Genomic DNA, 24,365 nt, shown 5'->3' on the forward strand with positions numbered 1-24,365 from the left:
TACAACATAGTGAGATAATAACTAGTGGATTAAACTTGGGAATATAAGATATCATAGCATGAGAGAATTATAACTTCACTGAAGTAGATACTGTAACAAATTATACTGTAACAAATTATCATGTAACAAATTATCAATTAGGAAATGTAAAAGTTTTTTTTTTGGTTCTATTAAGAGAAAATAATTTAATCAGAATCTATAAATTTAGGCTATTTTGACAATTCATAGGTAAAATAAGTTTGTATATGTCAACATGGTTATGGTGGATAGACATTTAAACAATATCTCATTATACAATACAAGTCTCTAAATATAACTAAAAGAAAACTATGAGTTGACACAAACTTATAACTCACTTACAAAATATTTGACTCTAGTTAACTAAACATGTTAAGAAATTTAAAATAAAAAAAACATTGAATAAATTAATTGTTTAAAGAAATAAACAAATAAATAAATATGATTTCTTTGAAGCATTTTTCACACCAAGAGATAAAAAATCATATGCACAGTTATTATGAACTATTGATATTAGTCCAAGAAAATATCCTTACTTTATTTAGTTTCAGGAAATTTTGCACAAGCAAATTATCAAAAAATAAATAAAAAATAAAAATGCTCTAGCAGAAATACTTAGAATTATATCACATTTAGAAAAAGCAAATTCGAAAATACAACTTGAATATTTTCAACACAACAAACTAATTACATATAGAGAAAATAAGAAAGAGGTTACGTTTTCATATCAAATTTTAGTTATTTTCAAATTACAAATTATAAAAGGAATTAAAAATTCATATAGAATGATTGTTAAGAGGTAAAAGTCTGATTCTACAATCCTATTTTCTTCTAGCTTGACATCTTGCATGTTGGTTCTCTAGTTCAAGTGGAGTATTCTTTATTTTTCTTTAATAGAACATTTCTACCTTGTATATATTGAGAAAATTTTTTCATTTTTTTATTTCTTCTGGCACAAACATAATAATTTTTTTCACACTATTTTCTATCTATAACACATTTATTCAAAAAAATTATATTTTTCACCATTTCAATGTACTTATTTTATTCTCATCGAATTATATATATATATATATATATATATATATATATATATATATATATATATATATATATATATATATATATATATATATATATATATATAATTCTACATTCTTAGAAGATTTATAAATAATAATACAATTTTGAAAGGACATGTACCGACAATTTTTTTTTTCCAAATTATTACAATGTATAATTGATTGCCACTTATCTTTTTAAGATAATATGTAATTTTGGAAGGAGTATGAGATAAAAATAGAAATATGTAGTCCTTTATACATTTAACTTTTAAAAATGATATTGGCAATGGTTATATTTTACTGAATTTGCAAAATAAAAATAATCACAAGGCATCTAACTCAAACAAAACAAAAATCAAGTCATACCCATGTCACTTCAAGTCCTTTTCCTTCTCGATTCGCGGATGTTAGTGTCTTAAGCTAGTTATTGTAGTATTTATGAGTAATAAATGTTTTTAATTCAATTCATATTTATGTAATTAGTCGTTTTGTGTACAGAAATGATAATAGGAGCTGGCGTATTAATGTATATAATGTTAACGTATAATGAGTATTTAACTTTTATAAAATTTTAATTATATGTAAAATTTTTAAAATTTTACTAGTTATTATTTATTACTCTTTCTAGAAATTGATATTATTTTTGAAGTTGAAACTTTTCTGATGCTCAAATCTATTTTAAGGAAATTATACGATAAACATGAGACTCCATAAAAATAAATATAATTTTGTATATAATAAAATTTGCATTTCTTAATTTTTAAGTAAAACGAGGGTACGGAGAGGAGTATATGTATATATACATAGACAAATTGCAGAAAAGAAAATTAAAAGAAAAGAAAAAAGCTACCAACTACACAGACACCGAAGGTTCTGCATTGTCGTGCAGAGAGTAACGTTCCAGTGGCAGGTCTGTGGTTGCAGCTGTCACCTTGCCGGCGAGTACCACCTCGGCATTTGTAATTCAGAAGCTACTCCTTCCTTTGCCGTTCGGTATACTCTCTTCCTCTTTCTCTTGTTTATGCTTCCGCACACGCTTCCTTGCTGTTTGCGTAACCATTTCTTTCCGAAGGTTGCTGAATCCGTTTGCTCAGAGGAAGCAACATGTCCACCATCACCTCCGTTGAACTCAATTATATCATCTTTCGCTACCTTCACGAATCAGGTTTCTTTGTTTTCCTTCATCCTTCGTATTCTTTTTCTTTCTACTGTTGTGAATTTCCTTATTATATAACATGCCTTTCGTTTTGCTTGCTCGCCCGCTCTTATTTTGCTCCTGTGCGGTTACTGAAACATTGACGGTACAGATTTTGGGCGAATTTCGATTTTTGGAATTCTTACTGTTTTGACTGGTTGGTTTGACCAAGCGCTGAAAATGTTTGTGGGTGGCTAATTGGTTAGGGTTGGCGGCAGTTGTGGTTCGAAAATTGACCTTTTAATTTTATTTTGGTTTAAGACAGAAGGAGTGAACATTGTTTGTTGTGTTGCTGAAAGATTGTTCGCTGGTTTTGAGACTACAATGTAGCTCTGAAGTGGAATTCTGTTTTATTTTTTATAGTCACAATTTTTTTTGGTATTATCAAATAATGCTCACCCAATTCTAGGGTGAGAGTAGGAGTTGGGTTAAGACCTTTTCCTTAGAGGTGATCAAACCGTCATTTGCAACCCAATTTCATCTTGAGATTGCACTGCAATCAGACATTGCTAGGTTTTCAGTCACGATTGTTATCTACTAAAATGCTTGCAAAATATCACTCTAGTCCCTTGAATTACTTGCAAGAGCAAGGTTTACTGATCTAAGTTATGATGGAGGAACTGGTAATAAATAACAAATGGTATTTTAATCGTTAATATAATGTATCAAACAATATTGAACCAAACTAAATAAAACATACTATTCATTATTTTTCCAGATCTAAACCTGTGTGACCAATAGGTAACAAAGGGCAAGTTTACAGTTTCATCGGACTAATCCTCATAACTTCTTGTGACTTTATTTTATTGAAAAATAAATTTTGCCTACAAAGCCTTTACTCTCATAACATACAATATTCAAAATTAATATTAAAACCAAGTTAAATATGCCATAGCACACTAGTTAAATAATACAATATATTCATTAAGTACGAGTAATTGAACCTCTAGCAACAAAGGAAACTGTCAGCTGCTTTGATAGTTAAAATTTATTTCAACCTAGAAACATAATATATAAAACTCATTAGAAGAATTGTTCTTTGTATGTGTGTAGGGGTTTGTTAATATTTTTGCATTTAGTTTTTATAAGGTATATTTTCATAAGTTATAACTTCTATTTTCTTAAAATACACTGAAGATGAAAGTTTGTCAATATCTCCGTGTGTATTTAGGGAAAATCTTTACCTTGTCTTGCATACGTTAGTGAATCCCGTTTATATGTATATACATTATATATACATTTATGAAATAAATGCTATTGGCAATTTTTCATTTGTAAATTAAATTTTTTTAATGACTTTAGAAAGATAACTATGAGGAATACTCCATTGTTGCAATAGAGTCAGTGGAATAAAATGGACTAGGGCATCCATTAAGGTGGGAGAAGTTCTGAAATTAATGTTATAAATTTTCTTACTTAACAAACAAAATGTTTCTTTTAATTTTAATGAAGCTTTCTATATTGATGTTAGGGGCATAATGTGCAAAGAAACTGAATTGGATTTTGGTTACTGTTGTCATAACTGCAGGTTTCATACACACTGCTTTTGCGTTTGGAAATGAGGCAGGTATTAGCAAAAGCTCCATTGATGGAACGCTTGTACCAGTAGGTGCTCTTATTAGACTTGTTCAGAAGGGGCTACAGTACTTGGAGATGGAAGCCAACTTGAGTAATGTTAGTATTCTTTATTTTAACTCTAGTTTTTACTGCCAGCACATCCACGTGTTTGAATAGTATTTAAGCTTTTTGTACCCTAGGATGCATACTGATCGATGTTCGTTTGTCAGAGTGATATGAACCTGGATGAAGATTTTTCATTCTTACAACCTTTGGATCTTATCACGAAAGATGTGCACGAACTTGGGAAAATGGTTAATAAGAAAAGGAAAAAACTACATAAGGATAGAAATAAGGAATCTGAAAAGGAGCATGAAGGTGGGCGAGGATGGGTAAAAGAAAAAGAAAGACATGAAAGGGCTAAAGAATGTGAAAAGGATAGAGATCAGGCAGAAGATGTTAAAGAGCTAGAACAGAAGCATGGCAATCAGACTGGTAAAGAACTGGTCACAGATCAAGAACACATGGTTTCTGTAATGCATGAAAAGAATAAAGCTTTGGAAGGTACTCACCTATTATTCTTTGCTGTATGTTTAGCATTTCATGCGGTGTAACTACGTTATTTTTATTACTAATCTCCCAAGTGTAAATTTTCCTTATAATCCTATGTTCTTCTGTTATTTTTAACCGTTTGCTGTTCATCTAAACATTTTTTTGCTATTATTAAGGTTCTCCTTGTAAAATTTGTACAATTGTAGTATATTGTTTTGCATGTTGTGATTAATCGATCAACTAATGAATGATGTTGGACCTTGGTGCCATGTTAATGTTACTGCTCTGTGACCTGAAGGTGACAGATTCAAATCCTGAAAGCTGCCTCTCTGCATAGGGCAGGGGAAATGCTGCACGCATCTTCCCTCCTTATACCCCATCTAGTGGTAGCCTCATGCTCTGTGTCCCTTGTTGTGATCAGTTGATCAATGGAGTAAGGACTGACGATATAATAATGAGCTACAGATATTGTAGAGAGCTAGTAACTCTCAGCGTATTGTCATCCAGTGCTTTATTATTATTATTATTCTGTCTGTATCAGTCGTACTTCTAAAATATTGGCTATCTGGCTTGTTTTATAAATCCACTAAAAAATTACGCATCTGGGTTGCTGTTGTAATGAGTTTCATTGAATTATTAGTTTATTATTAGCCAATTTTGTGGGATTTAGGATTATAAATGTTCTCTTTGATATCATGTATTTCTACCCTTATGTCCTTATACTATTTTGTGATTATTTCTAGCAGAAGATTCTTAATCTTTTATTTGTTTTCTTTATTTTTCTTTGGGAATACCCCAATGAAATTTCTAATTTAGTTGCATGTTTTTACGACACTGGAACCTGCCTGCTCTCGGTTAGAATATGCAAAAATTCAAATTAATTTTCTGTCCAATTAATATTTTCTCTTCAACAAATAAATTAAATGTTTTCATTCGTTTTTGTAGGACTGGAGCCGATGGACATTTCTACAGTATCAAGATTGCAACCATGTGAAATCCATAGTTCAGACGTGATGGTTTTGGAAGGTCATACTTCTGAGGTGAAATATTTCATCAATATGTTTTTGTTTTGTTAACTTTTAACATTTGCTTTCATATGCTGTTTTTATTGTAAAACTCTATTAACGGGCCTGTTTACTGTACACCTAGGTGTGTGCCTGTGCATGGAGTCCTACAGGATCTCTTATAGCATCTGGGTAGGTATCTTCTTTGTGTTTGACTTAATTTTTGCATAAATATGTATTTATGAGTGTGTTTTTTATAGTTGGGCACTATATTGCTCAATTTGGATTTTCATTTGTTATACTTCCTTTTTGATGAAGAGATGCCAACTGTATTGGGGATTTTGGGCTTGTTCATCTTTAATACAAGTATATTGGCAAGAGCGGTTGCAAATCTTGTCAGAATTCTTCATCAGTTGTATACTTGTATCACTGGCTAAATTAGGGAATTTAAGGACTACTAGATTCCTGTTTTCAAAAGCAGTTGTATTTTTTTTTTTTAAATTAAAAGTTTGAAAATGTCTTTTATTCAGTTTATGCAACTTTAACATTGGTTTTTTATCTATAAAAACAGAAAATCCTAGCAATTTCAAATGTTCTTTAGAATTTTGTGTTATATAAACAACTGCATTCAAGGAGTCATTGAGTCAGTTATATCATAAATAGCATGTGCATAGATCGCATCTTGCGGATAAGACACTTTGAATCATCTGCAACTGCATTCATGGTGTCATTAAGGTATTTATGTCATAGATAGCAGTTAGATAAGATACTATCCACATAAGTTATCTTCCTCATTTGCTGGAACTTTGGAGAGGTATCTTTGAATGATTTGGGTTTAAATGGCATGGGAGACATTTCACCCATCTTAACTGGCATTCAAATTCCTTTTTTTCTTCCGTGGTCTTTTTTAAACTAACAGTAAAGGGTGTTTCTTTTAGAAGATCTCCATCTTTTTTCAAATTTTCTTTTCTAGCCTCTTTTCTTGCCAATTGATCATTTGCTTTAGTAGTTTATTAGATACAAAAGCAGGCTTGAACTCTTTGTGTGCTTGTCTATCTCCACTTACACATAGGTTATGTGTGGCTTTAGTTGAATCATGACAATTGAGTTTCCTGAGTAAAATGAAATATTGGAAACTTACAATAGATGGAATCACATTTTTCCCCTTAATTGAATTGATTGCTTTCTGATTTTCGTAATGATATCTTCATTCCATTTTGCTAAGCTGATCCATTCCTTTATTCTGTAAAACTCTTTTGAAAGTTATTTAATTGTGTAGATGTTTGTTTTGCTCTAACTTTAAACTTTTTTTTTTTATAAAGACATGGAATATTATCAAAGGACCTTAAATTTTGTTCACAGTAAATTTCAAAAGATATGTCATGTTAGTTGGAGGACATGACATATATTCTAAGATATTGAATTCTGATTCTACATGTCCTTGTTATCTATATCTATAGAAAATGATAAGTGAAAAGATTTACGTACGGCACTAGTCTTTTATTTATTTATTTTTTTCTGAAATATGTTTTAAAGAATGCTTTTATTGTTTTCTCAAACAACTTTCGAGACGGTAAATTGTTTCAGAAATAGGGACCTGATGAATGGCTTCTTACAATATCTTTTAACTTCTCTATCATCATTTCAACTTAGGTCTGGGGATTCAACAGCTCGTATGTGGTCAATACCAGAAGGGAGATGCAAATCTGCTTCGCTGAATGACCCTCCAAATGTGTTTGTGTTGAAGCATGTTAGGGCTAAACCAAATGAGAAGAGTAATGATGTCACTACACTTGATTGGAATGTGAGTTTGATTGCTTATTCTAGTTTGAACAAACGATTGTTACTGATTGTGTCTTACCCCTCTCGTGTTCTTTTACTCATTTTTTACGTACATCTCTATGTTTTTCAAACCTATACCAGCCTCACTAAAGCCGGGTAAGTCTGTGAGAAGGAAATTGTACAAGAGGTCATGTTTTATATGTTACATTTTCAAGGGAGGTTTGTGTAGGTCTGTTGTGTGAAAGTTAAGAAAATAGATAGGAGATTAGCATCTTCTTTTTAATTCTTTTCTTCAACTTGTAACTGAATATTTGAAGCATGTTTATTTTCCTCTCTCTTGGTATGCTTAGGTATTTATTTCTGTGAGTGTAATCTTTGTATCTTTAATATGTTAAGCAATAATTGTTTTTTATTTTACGAAAACCTTGACCTCTAGTTGCCGTTATGCAGGGGGAGGGGACACTACTTGCAACTGGCTCATATGATGGGCAAGCAAGAATTTGGACCACCAATGGTAGGTCATTTCTCATAAACATTGACTTTCAGTTAAGCCTTTTGTGAGATATACACGATTAAGATGAAAATAACTCAAAGATTTTTTGACCTAGGGATAGCCACACTTGCATTAGCTTGAGACCCAACGTTTTATTCTTTATTGTAAATGATTAATATCACCGCCCCGAGCTGGTACAGACACAGCTGTGGTTTTTCTAAACAAAAGGTTTTTGAGTATTGCTTCAATATAATGTTTTTCTTTTAGAGTTTATTTAACGAATCTCAAACTAAATGATTCAAATGATGAGGAATATTATACTTTAATAACTATTGTGTGGATACTGTTGTCGTTTGTCGCAAGTGTTGATATCTTAGATTTTTTTTTTCTTTTATCTGTATGTAAAATCATAATTTTTGTGATTGTTTGCTTTACATGTTGGAAAGCTATTACATATATTATTAGGGAGGAAATGTGAATTTAATTTTGAGTTGGGCCAAACTTCCACTGGGATTCTTTGCAACAGAAAACTAAACACTCAATTGTTGGAAGTCCCTAGTTGAGTGGAAATAAAGTCAATTCACAATATATTAGTGGGTGCAAACTTAACCTTATAAACCGGTTTTGTAGGGTTGAGTTAGCCTTAAACTTCATTTCTTAACATGGTATCGGAGTCGTAGTTCAAACCTATCCTAGTGTCGTTTGTTATTTGTTGGATCTATTGTTTCACCGCTACCGAGTCGTTGTTGGACCACCCATTAATGTCTAGTCCCAAGATGTATAAGCATCAGTGTGAGAGGGTGTGTTGAAAGTCCTACATCAACTAGAGATAAGTCCAATTCACAATAAATAAGTGGGTGCAAACCTCATCTTACAAGTCGGTTTTGTGGGATTGAGTTAAGCTTAAAGTCCATTTCTTAACATCAATTATTATTTTGAATTTTGATCATGCACTGATTTTTTTACCAGGTGAACTGAAGAGTATATTAAGCAAACACAAGGGACCCATATTCTCTTTGAAGTGGAATAAGAAAGGTGATTATCTTCTAACGGGAAGTTGTGACCAATCTGCAATTGTCTGGGATGTGAAAGCTGTGAGATGGAAACAACAATTTGAATTTCATTCGGGTAAACTATTAAATACAACTTTCCTTACAAGGTGGAATTGTATAGTTTTAAAAGAACTCTTTGCAATAATATTTTTAACTTTTTCTATAGATAAGTTTTAAAATTTGGGCTTTCTATGCTGTTTAGGTTGGACACTTGATGTTGACTGGCGCAACAATGTGTCATTTGCAACAAGCTCAACTGACACTAAAATACATGTGTGCAAGATTGGTGAAAACCTCCCAATTAAAACTTTTGTTGGGCATCAGGTTCGTGCACCTCTCCTCTCTGTTTTTTTTTCAGATTACGCTAGAGGTTAAAAGTGTAAAGTATGGTTAATTGTACCGATTGATGGATGATCCCAGGATAGTGCTTTGACAATTAATCCATTCCCTACTTTATTAATAAGAAGTTAAAAAGGCCTGGCCTGGTTAACCAATGAATCTATGTACACCCTTGGGGTGGTGTTTTGAAGATGAATCCTGATAGAAAACAAGGACTGTCTTATATAAATCTAAGAAAGTGCAATGAATGGGATCTATTTTCACACGTATAAGTATTCCCTGCACACCCTTCTTCCAGCTGACTAGTGTGAGGCCTTCTCTAGCTTGTAGCTTCTCGAATATATTTTGGGTAAACCTGGGCATATTGAATATGGCTCGACATGGTGGACTGGGAGAACCCCAGTCTGATTCTAATATATTGTAGTGCTAACAAATCCTGATTTTCAAAGTTGTCACATTACCTAGGTGGTCTTCTTATAAAAGTCTGCAGCTCTACCTGAATTATTTGGACAGCAAAGTAGTTAATGACCTGTTTGATTGTTGAATTCTGTGTAACTAGCTTTATAGGTCCTGCATTAAGTTGACATATTTCATTAAAATGCAATATGGTGCTTGGATAAGCTTTTGCGGGCTAATGACGGCCTTTCATTATTTCAGAGTGAAGTTAATTGTATCAAATGGGATCCCACTGGTTCATTATTGGCCTCTTGTTCCGATGATATGACTGCAAAGGTAACATCACTCACTGTTATGGTTTAATTTATCATTACATAATAGCCTTTTTTGGTGGTACTGGATTTTGCAATCAGACCTTTTATGGAATTTTTTTTATCAGGTAAACATGTATTCTTGCTGAACTAATTGTAAAATTCTTGTCTTTGTGCGCGGTATGTTTGCCATTTATTGTTTTGTAGATATGGAGTATGAAACACGATAAATATCTTCATGATTTTAGGGAGCATTCCAAGGTACCATTTATGAATATTTCTTTATGTTAGTGTATTTATATTTCCTTTTGAATTTTTCATGTACTATGCAGATAGTTGGAACAACTGAATAATTATTTTGCAGGAGATATATACTATCAGATGGAGCCCAACTGGTCCTGGTACCAATAACCCTAATAAAAATTTGGTGTTGGCTAGGTATGTTAGTTGCTTGAAGTTAGATTCATTTCTTTTGAGCTTTTAAAATGCATTGGTTAGCAACATCATCTTTGGTGCTCTAAATAGCCTTGTTCGGTGCTTACTATAGAATCTTATGCCACCTTTAGCATGTTCTGATTCCTGTTGATGTGTGCATAATGCTTATTGTTGTTTGATGACGGGACACTTGTGATTTATCTGAATATATATAATATTGCATTAGATCACACAAAATATAGCATTTTTATCTTGCTGTGCCAGTTTCGGAAACTCCTGCAGAAGATTGTGATGCAGCATGTGACCACTAATTTCCTACTTTCCTATATTTAGTTTATGTTTTGATTCTGTTTCTAACGAGTTCCCTAATTTCCTTTTTCAAGTTAGTTTCTTAGTTTCCTTACTTTGATGCATTCTATTTAAAGCCTGAGGTGTAATTAATTGAGACAATCTTCTGGTTTATTATCAAATCTCTGCGTGCTTTGAGTCATACATTCCTGAAACAATCTTCCACTAAATCCAAAATTGACATCAGAGTTTGGACTAAATCAAGATCTGATGGCCAAGGACGGTCTTGGTGGAGATCGATCCTCTGGCTATGAGTATCAGATTGGAAGGGTTGAACAACTTAGTGGCCCCAGTGATGTTCTTCGTAATCTCACACAGATGATGATTGCATTTGCTGTCACTCACACAAGTTACACGTTATATTCTGTATACACCATACGTAACTGCCTACTCCTTCAACATCTACAAAACACATTATTTTTTAAATACATAATTGCCTACTCCTATAACTGCTATATGGCAGATTTTGTTCATAGAGCATCTATCTTCAACGCAAGAATTGATTTGAGTTTTTAATTCTCGACAAATAAGATTTAAGACCACTAACTATTTTCTGTATGTCTCGTTTCATCTCGTTACTCCCATAATAATTCTCATTTTAAAATGTATTTATTAGTTAGGCATCTTTAGTGTTAGGCTACAGTTGCTTATATAAACAGCTTTTATAATAACTCTAAGAACCCATTTGTTCCAATGGTAATTTCAATTGCTTAATTTTAAGAATCAATAATTACAACTCCAACGGAGTTGAATTGATACAACAACCTGTGATACAGGTGGGTTTGTTTGGGCCTAGGACTGGAGGCCAGTTATTGTTCCTCGAACATGTTTAACTGTTTGAAGAGTTAAACCCACTTTGCATACTGTATGTGGCAAAGTTTCTAATAAATTGACGCTGTTTGTTTTTCCTAAAATGTTGTTGTCTTGTAGTTTGCTTATGTTGATCAATGAATGTGCAGGGCATATGTACATGCAATCATGTTCGCTAGCGTTTTTTTAATTTTTCTCAATACTAAACGAAAAGTTTGTTTCTTTATTTTAAGCGATCTAGTCATCTTTATGTGCAGTGCATCATTTGATTCAACGGTAAAGCTTTGGGATGTGGAACTTGGGAAACTTGTCTACAGCTTGAATGGACACAGGTATAGTTTCTTTAGCTTTGCTTTATTTATGTATGGGATAAACCATTAAATTCCTCCTCCCAGCCTATATTTCCTTTTGTTTGAAAGTGATGAATTTGGTATGCGGACTCAACAACTTGAAGCTTGCAGCTTCCATTTTAGTTTCCACCGAGCTCAATTGAATTTTCTTACAATCCAAACTTGTTGTTTATCTGGTGATAATTGTATACCCGTGGTCCTTCAAAATAGATTCTTTTGGTAAAAAAGTTTCAAATTTAGTACAGAGAATATTACCTCTTCCATTAAACTCCTCCTCCCAGCCTCTTTGAATATTACAATCCCTTTGATTCCAACTTTATTTATTTGTTTCTACAGAGATCGTGTATATTCTATTGCATTCAGTCCCAATGGTGAGTATTTAGCCAGTGGGTCTCCTGACAAATCGATGCTGATATGGTCCTTGAAGGAAGGCAAGATAGTTAAAACCTACACTGGTGATGGAGGCATTTTCGAGGTGTCTTGGAATAAGGAGGGTGACAAGATCGCTGCATGTTTTGCCAATAATACAGTATGCGTTTTGGATTTCAGAATGTAAGATCCTGCGAAGCACCAAGTTAACTTGCCTAGTTAACTTTTTCTCTCTCCTTACTTTTGAAGAGATCTATGGAAGTGTAGATAGGTTGCCCGTCTTAACCATAGTTGTAGGCATAGCTTATGGTTCTGAGATCCTGTAACTGTATTTTTCTATAGATCGTCAGTAAGAAGTAACGTGTAGGAGCGTACTCTCGATCAAAACATGTACAGATTGAGTTTGAGACATCGTGTTTTATCATAGTACTTCGTGTGCAATTCAAAGTTAAAACCATACTACAGATATTTGAGTTACACCGGGAAGTATTCGTTAAACACGATAAAGGAGTTTGACTTTCGTATTTTCTCAAATATTTCTATAAATTTCATGGTAAAATTTATCAACATAAATTTACAAAAGTTTGGCTTTTATGATAATTATTATTGAATAAATATTTATTTAGTCTACAATCATGTGTCGCACATATAATTTTGTAATGATGTCAATGTTCTTCAGCCTTTGGCAAAAAAGCATTACAGGTTATACGAGTCACCAATAAACTGTATATCACATTAGTTGAAATTTATATAGGTCTTATAGTCTCACTAATTAAGGTTGTGTAAAATGATGAATTAGACTTATTAATAGAATTTCATGAATTTTATCTAAGGAAAAAAAATTAAGAGAAGTCTTATTAACAATGTGATTAATTTACATTGGAGCCTATTTTGTGCCCTCTTTAGTTCAACCAGAGGGTTTATGCTGGGACTTCGTTACTCTCACTCTTTTTAATTCTCACACTTCAGTATCTGTTTTTGCAATAATAGTTTCGAAAAAAAAAACACTTTTGAAGTGTTTCTAAAACAATGAAAACGGGTTAAACAAACTCACATAGAAATCGTGTTGACTAAACTTTACTTTGAAGAATACTTGTAAATTTTTTTTTATCAAAATAAGAAGTGAAAATACTTTGAAATGTCTAAATAATTATAAATATTTTAACTTATATTTAAAAATCATGATGATGACTATAATCATGATCATAAAAGTCCATGGAAAGCTAATGTCAAATTTAATGTGAATTGAAAGTTCTATTTTAAATAAAACTGAGTAAAATAAAATAACTCATAAATATATTAATTTTAAAAAAATATTGGAGCTCATACTGAGAAGAAATGAACAGGTGAAAGTCTCATATGTCGATATTTATTCATATTCATTTACGTTTATTCTAAATGTCGTTCCTTGATAGGAAAAAAGCCACAAAATCAAATAAATAAAAGGAGAAAAAGGTTTACAAAAATGGACATTATGTATCTAGCTGATGAATAAGAGAATTTACTAACAAAATTTTTGTTTCTTTCTGAAAGGTAACAAATTTCTTTTAAAGTAGAAATATGTGAGAGAAAGCACAGACACGAATGTTGGAAAAAAAAATATTGAGGCTATGATAATTTTTGGGGAAACATTTTTAATTGAGAATTTATCATGCACTTTTTTATTCACTTCTCATTGTTTACTAAATGTTTTTTTTTTTCTGAAATATTATACACTTAATTATGAAATATTTAAATAGTATTTTTTTAAAATTTAATTATCATTTTGTAATTGTTCTTCTTCTATAAATATTAGTTAATTAATTAATTTATCGAAAGCCCAAATTGCCGAGATTAGTATCAAAAGGGCCATTGTTCAATCTTTCTGGGCCACAGTCCAGTTAAATGTGGGCTTGGTTCTCTCACAACAACCACACCAGGGTTTAGCTTCTTCCTCGCGCGCTGCCTGAACCCCTAATCTCGGGTCCCATTTCCGCACAGAGCAAAATCAAAGAAATGGCGTGGCGCGGTGGATCTCTCTCGAGGTCGTTACTCTCCGCCGCAAGAACCATACCAACTCGTTCCTCTGCTTCTCGCCTCCAACGTTCTTCTTCCCCTTCCCTTCGCTCTCACCTTCTTCACCCTCGCCGCCCCCTCTTTACACTTCCCAGGTAAGGTAACTTGTGGTTATTTTCCTTATAACCTATTTTTGCATAATTATTCAATATTTTTTTCTTCTAAAATGTAATTTTATCTCTGCAGGACAATTGGAATTCTCGGGTGCACGCAATCGTTGATGCCTCTGCACAGCGCTGATGCCGCCGCTCGTCTGACTTCTCACATCTCAGTCGAATCGCGCGCTTGCTGCGAATTGTCCCAGGGTACTTGTTCTTTCCGAAGTCGTATTTCTTATTTTAATGTGTCATGCTTCTTTCTGTGTAATGTGCTATTAATTTCTCTGTATATTCCACACTACGGTTTCTTGTTGATTTTAGAAAAAAAGTTTATTAAAAGTGTACATCTGAAATTATTAGGAATAAAAACTAATTTGAAATGCTTGCGAACAAAATTCAATATCGTGTTTATTTAAATGTCTTTGTTTCCAACAGGTACTTGAACAGACTTTGGAAAATGTATCAGTGGTGATTATACGTTTGACTGGATGTGAAATGGTGGCTAATGCTTTGAGGCAGGAAGCCTGTTGGAGGTTTGGGTTGTTCAATTGAGAAATATTATCATTTGTATGAATAAAGCACACAGCGTATCCTTCTAATTGAAACTTTTCATGCATTGATCGGCATCGACATTCTTTGGGAATGAGGTTATGCTGAAATTAAGTGTTGTGTAGATGTTAATCAATAGATTGGCTTCTCATTACCGGATAAAGTACTTGCAACGGTTTTACTTTGTGCCTTGCATAAAATTAGAAAGTTTTATACTGTTGGTTAAATTTGTATTTCTGCTTAATATTATTGTCAGGCAGATAATAGAGAACGTGACTAAGAATTCGCAGCAATACATGCATGGCTAGTGGTGGTTTCACCTTTGCTATAACTACATGGTTTCCCCAGGCAGGGTTTAATGCAATGCATACTTAACTGCTACATCTTTTCCTCATTTTATGCAGCACCTAGTCATCATCTTCATTGGATGATAGGACTAATCTCAATTTGTGCTCGAGCTATTATTTTTGGTTTAGGTTTATCTAAATGATCGCATAGTTGGAGACAATTTCTCATCACCTAGTTCAGGGTATTTTCGGTGCTTTGTCTGAATGACTACATAGTTAGCTATACTTCAATACTAACTATCCATGTATTAGATATGATACAAAATTAACTGTAGTTATATGTCTCGTAAGATACATAAAACAGTAAGTATATTATAGAATTGTATCAATTTCGTTCCTTTGTTGGAGCCATTCCTGAAGAGGGTAATTTCCGTTTTGGGTTTACCGGAGGACAATGCTTCTATGCTTTATATTATAGATAGATAGATGTTGACTGTTTCATAGTAGCAGCTATATAGGATTTTACTTCTTCTATGTATTAGAGGGGTTTTTACAATTTTCTTATAGGTCTAGGTAGTAGTTCATAGATATGGATAAGTATATTGAAGTATTGGCATGGGATAACTGGTTATCGGTTTTGGATAAGCACATTTTGCACAACCGATTATTAGAATTGGATAAGTATATTACAGCAAATTGAAGTCTTGAACTTTGGATACAAAGTCAAGACAATTTTGGTTTTTGGTTTCCGGTGCTCCCTTTGCTTGGTGACATTTTCTCAATTTGGTCTTGTCTTTTATTAAAGTCCATTGGCGTCATCAAGACTCATGAGTGGCATTAATTTTTGAATACTGGTGAAACTTAGTAGGTTTTGTGTAAAATGTACCGAAGTTTGATTTAGCTTCAGGGTCTTTTCTTCCACTCCCTTTTTTCTTCCTGCACCCCCACATAAAAGTTGTAATTCTTAAACTACCCTTTATTAAAATTATAATAAAAATTTTACACTTTATTATTTATACTTTTCAGATAGAGTGCTTTTGAAAGTATTTCTAAATTCAGAAAATGTCTTTGATGTTTTTAAATTTAGAAATATATTTCAGAGAAGTAATTCTGGAATATAAATAAAATTTCAGAAATGACTGATTCAGTATTTCTGAATCCCAAAATAACTGAAATTGTTAAATTGTGTTGGACTTTCCATACATTTTTTTTTTCTGTTACTTGCTGTGCATTAGGATGTCGCCTGTAATAAGAGCTGTTAAAAAAATTTAAGATTGAACTGAACAGCTGTTCACTGCACCGCAACGAGAGCCAAAAATCTTCCAATGGTTTTTTAAACAAAGAGAGGGGTGAAGAATAGTAGAAGAAACAGAGTATAAAGAGTTTCAGATGTTTACTTCTTAGATCTAAAATTTTATAATTTTAAATAATTAAAATATTTTCTAAAATGACCAAAATATCATTTTCTTTTTAAACTTGCTACCACTATATGCCTTTATTTTCTTAATCCGTAAATTCTTTATCATTGTTTCAGAAGGAAAAAACATATATTTAACTGTGGAATACAATGGTAAGTTTTTATTCAGAAGTGGTTAATGTTGCTTGTACGTGTTTGATTACTATTAGTCCTCATGACTTGTTAGGTTCGCCGACGGGTTTGAATCTTTGATTTGAAATTGGAAGTTTGAACCAATTGTGGAGTAATATAGGATTTCTGTTCTTTTCAAATCTTAAAACATGGTTTGATTCGAAAAGTTTTCAACGACAATTTTTTCCCCAAATTCACGAACTTTCCAAAATGGAAATAAAACACAATGGATGATGTAGAACTTTTTTACTTGTTGGCATCAATCAATTAAAGTTCTCACTATTTCCCGAAGTCATCACTCTAACATCTTTTGTATTGATTTTTAAGTGCCTCTTTAGTGTACCATCAAGAAGTAGTTTTCCCACTTTTCAATTGTAAGTACACAAAAAAAAAAATAAAACACATAAAGCTAATATTTTAGTAACTAGATTGATTATATATGATAGTACATTGTTTTAATTTATGATTCATTGTATGATAGTAGATTGTTTTTTCATAAATCAATTCTGCCTGTTGGACCCCTAGAAGGAACTGTTTATGGAGCAATACCTTCTTTTTCTCTTAGTTTATTATTAATGTCTAAACACATGATGAGATACTAAAATGCTTTGGAATCAAAATAATATTAATAATGTTTTGTTTTGTTTTGTTGTACTAGTCCACAATACTGGGATAACATGTATGCTAAATATTTTAAGTTTTAGCGGCTTCTAATCATTGATTTTTCTAATTACTATTAAATTGTGATTCCGGATAAGCTCTCGTATCCAAATCACCTAAGATTTCGAAAACTCCTTTAGATCTATTGCATTATAAAACTATAACTCTATACTTAATTTAAATGAAAGAGACAATTACATTAATAGTAGGTTGTTTGTTTCTTTATATTATGTCTTATATATATTCCTTTCGGTTTAGATTTACTATCAAGTAGTATGGTGGATTATGTAAGAGATATGATATTACTTTTTATAAAAAAATCTTAAATGTAAATTTTTTTCATCCAGTTTTTTTATTTTAGTTTAATATGAAAATTTCAATTCATATTTAAATTTCTAATTGTCTCTGCTCAAAATAAAACATATTTATACCCTACTCATTTATCTCAACAATACTTTTTTAGATATATATACTTAGCCTATTGTGCAAGTAAAACCTAACAGACATCACGGGTATAACAAGCCATTTCATTTAATTTAAGTGTGTGTTGTGTTGTGCTGCATGTGACGCATCTATACTAATAGTTTAAGAGTTGAGGGACGCATTAATTTTGAATTATTAAAGATATTTCAAACGTGAATTTAAATTAATTTGATGTGACGTTTTTTTTTCTAGACGAGATTTGACACTAATAAATTATAAATAAATTCATATAAAATATTAAACTATAATTTTTAATTTAAAATCTTAAAATAATAAATTTATGAATTTTATATATATATATATATATATATATATATATATATATATATATATATATATATATATATATATATATATATATATATATAAGACATCCTCAAGTTTTAGTTTTTTCCATTGAGATATTCTCATTCAAACTCATATTAACGGTCACCAAAATAAAACACCGACTCTACTACTATTTAAATTTTTTTTCGAGAAAAAATATAAAAAAGATTTGAAACCAATAAATCATGAATAAATTCATATAAGAAAGACTACAATATCACTTCTAATTCAAAAGTATAAGACTACGGATACATAAGTTCTTCTATTTATATAAAAATGATATTTTTTTATTTAGTTTGAAATTTTTAACTCAGCTTAAATGCAACCATTTAAATCCAGTGATAAGTTAAGTTAAAATATTTTGTGGTGAGAATAAGGAGTAAAATAAAGAGAAGCAAAGGCATTTGGTAAGAAGGAATATGGAAACATGGCTTAAGATTTGAAAATAGTGAAAAGTGATTCGGAGTGTGTAGCACTTGTAGGAAAGAATGAAGTAACTGCGCCTCCAATTAAAAAACATAAATGATTATGCGAAGTGACTAAGAGGAGAAAATTCTACACTCATGTTTCACGCATCATCATACTTTCACAAGTGCTTTATCTCCTCAACCTACATTTCTCGTGCTCCATTTTTTATTACTTTTACCAATTGTTTTGCTGACCTGAACTAACCACATGGATTTGATTCTTCACGGAATTTCTTATGGATATTTGATTAAACCAACGCCTATAATACTTTAAATTCTCTTATTGAAAGTGACCATAATTACTTCTTATTCACTTAAATTAAAACTAATGACATTGACGTTCACTTCTTTTTTTCTTTATTTAACCACCAATCATGCTCAAAACATTGCATGCACTGTTAACATTTCTTTTATCTGTTATATATTTTCTCTTGCTTGCTGCAATACGGAATACATATTGAGTATTAATTATTTGGCATTTACCGTATATCAGATATAATAAAGACAAATATTATGTGTACATAAATACAGTTAAGCATTCAAATGTGAATCTAAGTTTTACATTGGTTAGAAATGAGAAAATTGAGTTATATAAGGATAAAAATTCATAAATTTATTGTTTTAAGGTTTTAGGTTAAGATAGATGTTAATGTTTGTTCTTGTCAAATTCGTTCTGATTTGATGTCGAACTCAATCCAGCAAGAGCCACTCAAAAACAGTATCTTCTTCCCTTTTCCCCCCTCTCGTCTTATATCGTCTTTTCCCTGTGTACCTACAAGCACGCCAACTAGCCGAGTTGGTTCCGTATCGTGGGGGATTAACTGACATCGTGGCCAATTTCCGTGCTGAGGGGGTCCTATTGTTACGGTTTGACTATGCTAACGTGCAGGAAGTGGGCCATTCGGCTCTTTATTTGGGCCGATCTGCATTCCACTTAGGCCCGTAGGTCGGATTAAGCTCGGGCGCGCCGGGATATTACAATGCTTTATATGATTGAACTCAGGTCTTATTGGTGTTTGTATCTTTCCAATAAAACCTCTTTCTAAACCTAATGAGTGGTATCCGGTAGAAGTGAAGGAGAATGTACTAACAAAAATGTTCTTTGAATGAGTAGAAGAAAGTTGTGAAAAGCCAATTCCTGAGGTTAACATACAGAAGTTGGGATCGCAGAAACAACCAAGTATCTTTTCTGTCAATTCTTAACTAAAAAGAAAAGTGGCTCCACCATCATCACGCGTGAAATCTATGCTTGACTCTATTTTGGCCAAGTCTTTTGCTTCACTAATTCAAACCCTAGTCTTTTAACCTAGATGTAAGGCTCGTATAGATTGACAACTTTGGAAAAACATACATTAGTTGTCACCGCCACATAAAGACGTGTTGCTGCTTTCCACTCTCACCACTTTAACGCAGGACCACACCCCACTATCACATTTAACACGCGTACTTCCATCAACTTGCCTCAAACTCTCACTATGAATATTATTATATTACGTTGAAAATTTCATATAGATCAAATATAAAATTTTGTATCGATCGAATATAAGATCAATTTTACGATATATAAGTTGGTACAAACTTAATTTATAAATCAATTTGGTAAATTTTAGTTAAACGTAAAATTCACTTATTAACATATTATCAAAGTCAGGAATTATAACTTAATCTAAAAAGATTTGGTGATTCTGTAATTTGTAATTTATCGTATCATTCTTTATTGAACAACTATCTAATCACGTATTAATATTTAGTATTTTTTGTAATCATGAACAGTCCTTAAAGAATCCAAGAGATGAAACTCTGAACCATTTAGCATCTTAAAGTCAATTACATGACTCACCTATTCTTCATCGGTGATTCATTCCATCGTACCCTCATCATTTTTCTTCATGTGGCATATATTTAATACTATTCATGCACGTTTCTTCCACGCACTTGCAATGCTGAACCCTCGGTTTGCATTTTTTTCGGCTTTTTTAATTGCATGAGCAATACTGTAACGACATTTAGCCACATCAGATTCGCTTCCAAAGTCTGGAGACTGGACTCCGAAAATGGGTCTGCAACAATAGTTGAAAGTGTGTGAATGAAGTTTCAAGGAACCTAACAACTCATCATCGTATGTCACAGAGAGACACAACGAGGTTACGGAAATGGTCGTGTGGAAGAACTGGTCCATTTAATGTATTTTACGAACCATATTCAAACTAGGTTTCTTGACGGCACCACACTCTATAGTACTACGCAATGTTGCTTGCAAAAAATGCAGTTAACAATATAATAGAGCCATTTGGGTTTGACCATTTTTTTAATATATTGAACCATGTTTCTTTTGTTGCACAAAAGGGAAGTTAAGCCAGATTACTGTTGTGACATTCTTGGACATGAGGTTTCCCCGGGTGGAAACTTGGTAGCATTAATTAATCAATTAGTTAATTATTTATTATATATCAGTTGTTTCTGGTTGATTTTTTTTTTTGTAACATTGCAGCTCAAAATTTCTCCTATTGTGACTGCGCACCATTACACGTAATATGTTTTTTATGATAATGAGAATGATTACGTTATGCTAAGTGATATTTTAAGAAACTTTAGAAATAAAAGTTAGAAAAAATGCAGCAGAAAAAAGTGCATTCATTTTTATTCCCATGAAAAAATTTCCGCGAAGTTTCCCACAGAACTGAAAGTTGTTGTGACTGACTTTGGTTTAAGTGAGGGGTATGAGATGTAATTTAAGTGATATTTGTTATTCTGTGTGCAAAGATTCAAACATGTAAGAATGCAAAGTATTAGTGTGGTCAATGTCGTAGAACTTTTCTTCCTCTTAATGACTAATCATTGAGACACGCACTAGGAGATTTTTTTAATCAGAAAATGTAACATTGTTCACTCTTAAAGGTATGAGAAATTATAAGCCATGTTTGGAATAATCGTAGTGGTGGTATCCTTATAATCTTGAACATAATATAGTTTGGAAAGACCCGTGATCTCTGCATAAAAGGCAAAATTTTGTCTAACCCAAATATTTATCTAAAAAATAATAATCGAAATAAAAACAATGCATATCCAGTGTTTTAAAATTTTGTCATTTTTTTTTTATAAGCCATGGTATTGTCTCATTCAGGTTAATGAAGAGAAGACAAGGAATTGTGGGTGATCTTACATGGTGGTGACCCCACTTAATTTACAATGTCGTGTAGCCATTAATTGCCAACACAGAAGCGTCCATTTCAGTATCACTTACTCACTTCGTGCTCTATTTTGATGAGCATTAATATTTTAAATCTTTTTTAATATATTTTTAAATTTTTAAATCAATAATTATCCAGTTATTTGAAGGCACAATAAAAAAATAGTCAAAAAACTCAACAAAAAATCTAAATTTCATAAAATATTCTTTTAGATTTTGAATCCAATTTTAATTTTTGGTGTTTATCTTCTATTATATGCATTCAATATATTAGTTTTTAATAATTTAAAGTATTTGAAAACTTTTTACATATATCATAATAGATATATTTTAAATATAACAGAAAGAATAACACCAATAAACCAGCATAATCTAAACTCTACCTTTTCTTCACTCCAGTTTCTACACGAAACCATCTATCTGCAAATATATCAAACATCAATACTTCAATAAATACTTTTTCTTTGGTTATATATATAATAGAAACATGTTAATCGTACATTTGGAGGGATCATATTATTAAATGAAAAAAAAAAGTTTTTGACAAATATAAATATAACATTTTACAATTTAGATACTACAATGTTTTTTACGTAAATATTTTATTATATGTGATGTAAACATTTATATTTATTAATTAAACTAATCCTACCATTAACTACTTAAATATAACATTTGTATTACTATATTATTAATTTTTTTTCTTTTTCATTTTGTAACTTAGGGTGGAATTGTGTATGAAAAGTCAGTAATCAAGATAAAATTAAAGAAAAAATACCAAAATTGAAAAATTAATTGGTATATAATATGATTTTTTTTTTAATTTTAAAATAAGACTTAATTATATTTTAAATCTGCGTAAAATTTTAGGTAATTGACATTATTACTATCTTCTCATGTCAGTCTTGTTTAGTTCTAGTCATATGTTATATGTTATTTTATTATTTTAAAATTATATAATTTTATAATTTTATAATTTTATAATTTTATATTTTTATTATTTTAATTTATAATTGTATAATTACAAAATTATGATTTTATGATTTGAATAAAAATTTAAAATATATCATAATTTTATATATGATTTTTTAAAATTTAAAATTATTAAATTATGATTTCATTGTGTGAATAAAAAATTTAAAATATGTCTTAATTTTATATATGATTTTTAAAAATTTATATTTTTTTTGAATAGATAATTTTAAAATTATAAAATAATAAAAATATAAATTATAAAAATATAAAATAATAGAATAATATATGACAACAACTTAGTAGAGTCACATAACAAAATAATAATTATATTAATTATTTAAAATTCATATTACTCGATTAACCCAAAACATTAATAGAGAATATTCAATTGAAAAAAAAATTCAATATATCACAAAAACTTATCTGGAACTCAATTAAAAAATTTTACATTCATAAAAAAACTTAAAACATAATTAAATCTTAAAATTATAATAATTAGAGACGGGGAATAATTATTCTACTATTAATGTGAGACAAAATAATAGTTTAGACGTTTTTAGACGTTTTTTCTTCGTGTACTTGTTCACAAAGGATTAAAACTTACTTATTTATTTAAAAGTACTCTTAGTCTCACTAGTTTGTCGGTCAGTGTTATTTTTTTCTTTTAGAATCTTAAAAGGACGTTATTCAATGTAAGTTTTCAAACTAAGCAAATGATCATGTTTGAAAGAATAAATCGACAAAGGATTGACAATAAACTGAACTATTCCAACACTAGCCAGATAATTGATTTTATAACTAATTTATTAAATTTGAATTTTAAAAATGAAAAATAACATTGATTTTGTAGAAAAAATAGATAAATTTAAATTTTGTATATATTCAACTTGCTGCTTCATGTTGAATTGAATACTTTCATCTATATATAAAAATTTATATATATTAAATTTTATAAAATTACTTTCATTTTAAATTATTTCCATTAGTGACTTATTAAATATTCTATTAGACCGCGTTTACCAAATTAAATAAATATATTAAAATTTGAAATTTAATCCAATGACTTGAGTAGGTCAACATCATTTAATTGGTTATAATTAATAAAATTGATTGTTTATTTATTTTGTCGAAAAGAAATATCTAAAACAATATATAAAATATCAATTTTATCTTTTAAAATATAATTATTTTTAAAAATTTAAAAAAAAAATTGAAATTTTTTTTATAAAATTATTTATTTCTGTTTTTTTTCTTTTTCTCTATTTATTAACAGTTATTCTCTCATCTTTTCTAATATATTTTATTTTATTTTTAATAAATAATTTTATTTTATATATTATAACTTAATAACATTATATTTTCATCATCTACTAATATAATATCACATATATTTAAAAATACGTATACACAAACGTCTGTGTGTATGTTAGTTGTTTGAGAATGTTAATACGTATTATTCTTAAAATACACGTTAAGATATAATTAATGGTCACTAATTTTATCTTTTTTATATTAAAAATTAGAATAAATAATTTTATTAAATAAAATAGTATAAATTTATATAATATATTTTATAGAGATAAATATATTTTTCTGACATAAAATTTGTAT

At 30.6% G+C, this 24,365-nt stretch overlaps 2 protein-coding genes across 2 annotated transcripts; both read left to right on the forward strand.

Moving 5' to 3' along the window:
- The first annotated feature begins 1,911 nt into the window (after nucleotides 1-1,911).
- Nucleotides 1,912-12,609, forward strand: HOS15 (WD-40 repeat family protein). Its single transcript, XM_028051484.2, has 15 exons — nucleotides 1,912-2,075; nucleotides 2,155-2,247; nucleotides 3,806-3,951; nucleotides 4,065-4,398; nucleotides 5,332-5,426; nucleotides 5,536-5,582; nucleotides 7,044-7,194; nucleotides 7,623-7,686; nucleotides 8,635-8,793; nucleotides 8,920-9,041; nucleotides 9,714-9,788; nucleotides 9,971-10,024; nucleotides 10,128-10,201; nucleotides 11,614-11,688; nucleotides 12,043-12,609. Exons 2-15 carry the CDS (start codon nucleotides 2,187-2,189, stop codon nucleotides 12,260-12,262), a joined length of 1,677 nt encoding a protein of 558 aa, XP_027907285.1. The 5' UTR covers nucleotides 1,912-2,075; nucleotides 2,155-2,186; the 3' UTR covers nucleotides 12,263-12,609.
- A 1,399-nt stretch (nucleotides 12,610-14,008) lies between these two features.
- On the forward strand, nucleotides 14,009-15,072 carry LOC114173032 (uncharacterized). The gene is made up of 3 exons (XM_028057226.2): nucleotides 14,009-14,225; nucleotides 14,317-14,435; nucleotides 14,664-15,072. The coding sequence occupies exons 1-3, from the start codon at nucleotides 14,071-14,073 to the stop codon at nucleotides 14,669-14,671; spliced, it is 282 nt and encodes a 93-aa protein (XP_027913027.1). The 5' UTR covers nucleotides 14,009-14,070; the 3' UTR covers nucleotides 14,672-15,072.
- The last annotated feature ends 9,293 nt before the right edge of the window (nucleotides 15,073-24,365 follow it).

This window comes from Vigna unguiculata, chromosome 2 (assembly GCF_037176805.1).
Source record: "Vigna unguiculata cultivar grain cowpea cultivar isolate G323 ecotype 2 chromosome 2, ASM3717680v1, whole genome shotgun sequence".
NCBI lineage: Eukaryota > Viridiplantae > Streptophyta > Magnoliopsida > Fabales > Fabaceae > Vigna > Vigna unguiculata.